The sequence below is a fragment of the Nematolebias whitei genome, chromosome 2 (genome assembly GCF_014905685.2).
Source record: "Nematolebias whitei isolate Nwh7 chromosome 2, NemWhi1, whole genome shotgun sequence".
In the NCBI taxonomy this organism is placed as follows: domain Eukaryota; kingdom Metazoa; phylum Chordata; class Actinopteri; order Cyprinodontiformes; family Rivulidae; genus Nematolebias; species Nematolebias whitei.
The window spans coordinates 1,592,392-1,600,496 of NC_056499.1; the positions used below are offsets into that span (position 1 = coordinate 1,592,392).

General features: G+C 43.0%; 1 protein-coding gene across 1 annotated transcript in view; it reads left to right on the top strand.

Moving 5' to 3' along the window:
• The first annotated feature begins 506 nt into the window (after positions 1-506).
• tmem276b (transmembrane protein 276b) overlaps positions 507-8,105 on the top strand; it is a 27,289-nt gene continuing 19,690 nt past the window's right edge. Inside the window, exon 1 of the mRNA XM_037695359.1 lies at positions 507-992. Coding sequence (XP_037551287.1) covers positions 593-992 — 400 coding nt within the window. The 5' untranslated portion in view covers positions 507-592. The remainder of the gene's footprint in view (positions 993-8,105) is intronic.

Here is an 8,105-nt window from a genome sequence, read left to right on the forward strand (position 1 = left end):
CAATGCCATAATATTTGAAAAAAATTCCAGTTTCCCCACAACCCTCATAAATCAGATGCTTCAATGTTCCTAATGCATCTCTTTGAGCAGCGCTAATTTTTATAGAAAACTTTGATTTGTTTTTTGTTTCATTCTGAGATATTTTCATATAACACAGCTTTATAAGCATGTGTAGATTTAGCTGCATATTGCAGGTTTTTTTTTTTCCTTCCACGCGCCTGGGCTTCACGAGCTCACCAAAAGATGCTCATCCTGGCAAAGCAAACGACCCCCACCTTCCCTTCAAACAGCTTGTCTGCTGCTCCCCATCCCGCAGCAACGTGGAGGAGAGACAGCGCCACCACATCCCCGCCTCCTCCTCCTCCTGTACCAGAACAGATGGTGGCAACAACATCCCATCCAGCGGGCATCACAACAAAAGAGCGCAGCGTCCAGCCCTCACCGCCGCGGCCACGCACCGTCATGCTGCCGGCGCAGGACCGCCACAAGCTCTGAGAGCCGTCGTGGATTGTCCTCGCGCGGCGCCAGCACCTCCACGGCCACGGAGGAACCTTCTTGTCACTGTTTTGGGGCTCTCCGTCGATCGAGGAAGATGGCCGCTATGAAAATCCTCACGAGCGCAGGTCTCTTCTTGGCTCTGTGCGCGCTCGCGCTCCTCGCCATGGCGATCTGCACCGACTACTGGTACGAGACCGACGCCAGGAGACACCGGGAGAGGTGTAAGAACTACGCCAACAAGCGCAACGACCCCGGTTACATCTACATTCCGAGCCACAACCTCCCGATCCAGATGCCTCCGAAGAGGATCCCGGAGCGGAGAGGCAGCGGCCCGCGCGCAGCTCCTCTCATGCGCGAGAAGCGGCACTTCGTGGCCGCGGCGTCCGCCATGGAGTCTCACTGCAGCCGGCAGTTTAACTCCTCCATCTCCGGGCTGTGGAGGAAGTGTCACCGGGAGGGCTTCGACCTGGAGACCGAGGACCTGATCTACAAAGGTAAGCATGGAGCCTGGCTGCAGGCCGCAGCTCAGCATCCTCTCACCTTTAGCTGCTGTCTTTACATCTTGCTCCTTTCCTGCACAAGCTCGTGCTCCAGGCTCAAAGTCGCTGTCCGTGGTTCTGACAGAGACTGTCAGTGAGGAGACAAACCATCTGAGATGCTTCATAGACGCCTCATCAGGCCTCAGATTAGGATGCTCTGGATCAGGAGCTGTCCCATCATGTTGTTGGGTTTTAATGTGTTCTTGGTGAATCACCACTCACCAGCTGACCTCAAAACAGCTCAAATGTCTCATTATTGATCATTTTCTTTTCCAGTAAAGTGTCAGCCGTCACATCCTGTCATCAGATCCATTAGTGACATCAATAAAAACAAAACGTTTTATTTGCCCCAGATTATTATTTATTCTCCAAACAGCCAGAAGAAAGATGCTTATTAGAATCTGCCTCATTTGCAAATATGATAAAACTTAAAATTTAGTTTTAATGGTTTTATTTAGTTAAAAAAATATATGTTTTCTGATTAAAATAGTTGTTTGTCCTGGGTACTAGTTTAGCATTGCTACTATAAGTATAAACTCGAACATAAATATGTCAGAACCATCTCAGCTGCTGCTGTTTGGAAGAGTTTGATCCAGAAATTTCACAGATATATTGATATTCAATTTGAAACGCAGGTACGCACTCAGTGTAAACAAATCCCTCAGATTAACTCACTAAAATCCCATTGAAGCTTGTGTCACATGATGGGCTGTAGTCTGTGCAGGTAAACAATGTGATCGGTAGGTTTAGCCTATTTTCAGTCACTTTGGCTGTTTCTGTTGGTAAACAAAAGCATGTGATTGTTAATGTGATTGCAAATTTCATTTAAAATTTTTGAACAGTCTTTTTTGATACAAATAAAACAGAGGAAAACAAGTGAACACAAAACAAAACCCCCTCCCACACCAGACCAGTCACACATACACAAATAAACTACACAAGCATTGACAAGTCTTCAACAAATGATACAAAGGGCCGCCAAGTGTCCCAGAATCATCTTACAGAACCCTTCAGGGTCTGTCTGATCTTTTCTAAATGGATGTGGTGCATCACTTCCCTTACCCAATGCACATATGCTGGGGGCGGGGGTGGGGGTGGTAGTTCCTTCCAGTTGCACAAAATTACCCTCCTGGCCAGAGGACAGTCATCGGCAATCACATCCCTCTCACACTTGATGAAGGACGTATCCACAGGGACCACCCTGAACAGTGAGATGAGTGGTGATGGGTAAACGGTCTTACCACATATTCCAGAGAAGGTGTCAAATATAGATTGTCAACAAATCTGCAGTTTGGGACAGGTCCAGAATGTACCCGTATGCAGGAGTGTAGCTGGAGTTTGTTTGTAGTGATTGCATGCGGGGTCCAAATCAGCCTTGATCCTGGACAGCTTGTCTTTGGACCAGTGCAGCCTGTGCACCACCTTGAGGTGAATTACAGCATGTCTCAGGCAGAATGAGAATTAATAAATGTTTTTAATAATCCTTTTCCAGACTGAGTCTGATATGAGTTCCTCCAAGTCTGCTTCCATTTCAGTTTCAGGGAGTCCAAACTGGACTCATGGTATGAACTGGGCAGTGTATTAATTTTGCTGAGGGCCCCCCTGGTATCAAACCTGCACTCCAAAATCTTAACCACAAAATGTTTAGAAGGTACAAAGGAAACCAGTCAGAGTTAGATCTCACAAAATGTTTCATGAGAGGTAAATACTTGGTTTTATAGAGATTCTTATGATCTTGAGTTACCCAGATCCCAAGTTTTTTTTTCTTTACTAATTTTAAAGGGAACTGTGTCCAAGATTTTCTTTTTTCTAGAGGTCACAAATATCAGTTCACTCTTTTGAAGGTTAATCCTATAACCAAATAATCTCTTATAACCAGATAATCTCTTATAACCAGATAATCTTCTGAATTTTTGAATCAAAGGGGATCTGACATATATAAAAGCATGTCATCCGCATATAAAAATACTTTGTGTTCTGTGCCTAGTCCATTTATTCCCTTAATGATTGCGTTCTTCTCTAAAACTGTAACCAATGGTTTTGTTGCCAACACAAACAGACGTGGTGAGAACTGGCAGCCCGTCTCGTACCCCGCTGCAGTTTAAATAGGAAGATATGTTATAGTTGGTGTGGACCGCTGCCATTGGGGCGGTGTATATCAGACTCACCCATGATTTAAATTTGGGACCAAATTTAAATAACTTTAAAGTCTCAAAGAGGTAATCCCACTCCACCCAGTCAAATACTTTTTTCTGCATTTAATGAAATAATGAGTTGATTGCAGGTGTGCTCAGGTGGGCTAAGAGTGTACAGCACATCAAGGAGCTGCCTAACATTGAAGAAAGCCCGACAGTTTTTAACAAACCTGGTCTGATCAGGTGACACAATAGTAGGAACCACCTGCTCCAGTCGTTTTTCCAGAACCTTTGCAAGGATTTTAACATCAGTATTTAAAAGTGAGATGGGTCTATATGAGCAGAAGTTTAGAGAGTCTTTGTCTTTCTTATGTATCAGCGAGATTACAGCTTGGTGCATGGTCAGTGGTAATGTCTGTGCAGCAAGTGATTCTTCAAACACAGACATTAATAAGGGTGAGAGTAGACTTCAACATTTCTTTAAAAACTCAGATAGGAAGCCATCTGGTCCAGGGGATTTCCCATTTTGCATATCGTTGATTGCAGAGTTAATCTCAGCCACAGAGAACTCCTTCTCCAGGTCCTCTGTGAGAACAGGAGCCACTCAAGGAAATTCAAGATTTCAAAAATAAGTCCTCCATGTCCGATACACTAGGTGATGACTCAGTCGAGTATAGTGACTGATAAAATGTACTAAAATGTATTAATTTCAGCGTTGTCATGGCATGCAGCTCCCTGTTCATTGTTTATTGCTGTAATTGTTCGGTTGGACAACTGTCGTCTCGGGCAGCACGGTGGCGCAACTGGTAGAGCTGCTGCCTCTCAGCGAGCAGGTCTCTGGTTCAAACCCCGGTCCAGGGGCCTTCCTGGGTGGAGTTTGCATGTTCTCTCTGTGCTGCGTGGGTTTTCTCTGGGTGATCCAGTTTCCTCCCACAGACCAAAAACATGCATGTTAGGCTGATTGGTAACTCTGAATTGTCCCTAGGTGTGAGTGAGAGAGTGAATGGTTGTTTGTCTCGTTTGTCTCTATGTGTCCCTGTGATGGACTGGAGACCCGTCCAGGGTGTCCCCCGCCCCTCGCACAGTGATTGCTGGACATGGGCACCAGCGACCCCCGTGACCCAAAAATGGAACAAACGGGTAAAGATAATGGATGGATGGATGGACTGTCGTCTCAACTCATGTGCAAGCAGGCGCGTAGATTTTTCACCATGTTCCAGTGGTGGCTGGCAAATAGAGGGTACCAGGGTGCCACCCTACCATGCACCACCCACCACATTACCTTGAATAAGACATTCAAAAATTAAATACAAATGAAACAATAAAATAAAAATATTTTGAAATATATGTGCATTTTTTTTGTTGTGGAAGATAAATACTGTATTTTATAGTTATTGATAAGTAAATTTGTTCCATTCAAAAATGTCTGATTGGTGATGACATATTTCTGCCCTGGGGTGCAAAAATCTGTGCCCATAGATTCTCGTTAAAAGTTACACATGCACAGTTAGCTCCTCTTCATTACAAGATATAGGACCATTCTGGGTGCACCTCTCCTGCGCTCAGAGCTGAATGCGTCAATATAAATTCATTCATCCATTCAACCTTTATTTAAACAGATAAATCACATTGAGCCTCAAAGACTCATTTACAAGTGAGACCTGTTTGGACAAACAAAAACAGTGGGTAACTGGATACATGTTGGAGTTGGAGGCAAAAAAAATTCCTATCAGACTTTTTTCTTGGCTGAGAAAAACCCCTAATATTGAAAAAACACCTCGCACAAACAAGCACATAGTGACGTAGACATTCTGCATCAGAGACGAGAGCGGTCAACAACGTCTACAGATGCTCTCGAGGTCACTGTAATCAGTCAATGTCCTCCGGTGAGATCCATAAACATTCTCGAGGTATGTCAAGGAATGGCCAAGAATAACCTCTGTGATAATCCAGAGTCCTGAAATGATGACACAAAGTTTATTCAGCTGGTTTCATCTGGTTATCAGTTGGAAATTCCTCAGGGAGGGGGTGGTGAGCGTCAGATCACATGTTCTCCAGGCGACTTTAGATAAGATGGCCTTCAAGGACACCAAGGCGACCAAAATTCAGATAAACACACAGGTGTTTTGGGGACAGGCAGAACTTAATGACATCAACCTTGAGTCTGTGTTGGTCCACTCGGTTCAGAAATGTCCAAAATAACATGACCACACCGATGGAACATGTCGAGTAAAAATCCCCAAGATCTGATCCATTCAGCCCAAAGCATTTGAGTCCGGGTACTCCAGACATGAAACCAAACCATCATAAAGGCAAGCAGCATGATCGGGTCCAAATTTGCTGCCGACGACTTCCTTGATTGTAGATAAAAACCAGGACCAGCTGAATCCAAAAAGCAGGAACCAGTTATCGAAAATCCAATTAAATATGCGTCCTTAAAATCCACAGATGGCAGCAGAGATAGACACATCATCAAGTCTTCCAGTCGATGAGATATCCAGCTGCGTACGTGCCAACAGGGCAAATCGGCTCGCCCAAAGCCTGTCTTCTCTTGAAGAAATGTTGTAAATTGAGTTGAGGGACCGACTGGTCAGAACAAGTCCATAATTATGGTTCAGAAGATGCAAGAGAGACTCACAAGCAGTTTCACAGACAGACAGAGCAGCAAAGCGGAGAGGGAGGGAAGCATCCGATCTCGGCTTGAGCAAGTGGTGAAGTGCATAAATCATGCTTCCAGAACAGATCGTGCAGTGACACTCCCAACCAGGCTCTGTGTGTGAGAAGCTAGCTGCTGCACGTGGGCTTCAAGCCACTGAAAGCACTTCATCTAATGTCTATGTTGCCTTTTCTGACTGATACACCTCTCAACTTTTAGATGTCTGTTTGTGAAAAACCTTCAGCTGACTGTGTATTCTTAAAGTGACAACTGGTGAGTTTGTTTGTTTGTTTCTGGAGCTAGCATGCTAGCGCTAGCCTCCAGATTATTGTATTGGGTTCTGTAATAAGTCAGTGCTATATTGCTACATATATTTGAATGTGCTTATATATATTAAAAAAACTTATCAAACTTTAATACTTTTCTATACTTAATGTCACTGACGGTGTTATATCATTTCTGAACACCTGTGTTTGTATTGATCTGGATAATGAAAAATAAGCCTCTTGCAATAAGTAACTAGCTCCTAATGTTAATATTGAAGCATTTAAATTGAAGGTACGTTGAAATGGTGAAATGCATTTGCTAAATGATGTGCTAAGGACCGGTGTATTATTAGGACTTTTAATATTAGGAATATTTGAGTACTCAAATAATGAGCTTGATTCTATTTATATTATGAGTTTATATAAAAAAGTGCATGTATTACTTATAATTATCATGGTTTTTGATATTGATAAAACCCAGGGTTATTGATTATTAGGTCTGTTTCACACAGGCCAGGTTCCTGTTTCCATGTCTGTTGCTGAGCGGACCAGACTTGATGGAGAACTTGTTTCAAACCAGGAGATTGACTGAAATCGTTTAACTCCTTCCAGTGCAGCAGGAGGCGCTTTTATTTTTTTAATTTTATTTTTTTCCCTTTTTTTTAGCCAGCAGCTACATTTTCATTCTCACTCTGGACTGTAAAAAAAATAAAATAAAATGTATACATATATATATATATATATATGTATATATATATATATATATATATATATATATATATATATATATATATTACATGTATATATATATTACATGTACATGTCTAGTTGGAGTTACAGTAGTCCCTCGCTACTTTGCGGTTCATTTATCGCGTTTTTTCAAAATAAGATTGGACATGACTCACAATTGGCTAAATGATGGATGAGCTGCATGATCAGCATCATTTTTTTATTTAAAATAAATTATTTTAAATTATATAGCACCTGCTGCACATTTGTGCTGCCCAGATCAGCAGAACAAGATTCCTCCTGCGTCTTTGTGCAGCCCTTACTGCAGCAGGATAAACTTCCTGCTGCAGGTGAACAGCTGATCAGCTGCACAGCAGAGTAGTGGGCGTGGCCAAGAGTGCTTGCAGGTGGCGAAGCAGAGGAGGAAGTTATAAGATTATGTGTTGACATATTCAGTATGTTTGAGAGAAGATGACTAAAAAATATAGAGTCATTTTCATTTTTATTGACCCTTTATTTATCCAGGTTAGTGTCATTGAGCCACGAGGACTCATTTTCAAGAGAGACCTGTTTAGGAGCAGATGGTGGGGGTGAAGGGCCTTGCTCATGGGTTCAGAATGAGCGAATGAGGGTGCTTCACCTACCCCACCCAAATTTTTGATGTTGTCGGTACCGGGTGTGAACCGGCGATCTTCCAATCACAGGCCCACCTTCTCTAACCTCTGCGCCACCGCTCCCCAGTCATCCCAGTTAGGAGCATATACTCAAACCAAGGTCACTGGCAGCGCCTACAACTTCCCCACCACTACAGCAGTCCACCCAGCACTATCAGCATGCACGCTCGAGGCTGTAGACTGTACATGTTTACCCACTAGAACAGCTACTCCTCTTGATTTGGATTGGAAGTTAGACTGAAACACCTGATCAGACCATTGTTCAACAAAATGTCCACTATCTGCAGAGCGCGCACGTGTCTCCTGGAAAAGGGCGATATCATTTAGCTGTTTTAGGTATGACATCATTTTTCGTAATTTTACTGGACCATTAAGATATTTTACATTCCAGTTTACATTGAACTGGGCAGCAACATTCTTAATGTTGGTCACAGTTGAACAATCAAATAGTAAATTACAAACAGAACATCACGTCAATACCTGATAAAAGAAACAAAAAGCCCAAAAGACTGATCTGGTATGACGCCCCCCGCACACAACACTCTCCCCACCACCACACCCAAAAACAACAAACTAAACAGCACTGAAGAAAAACATAAAGACACAGC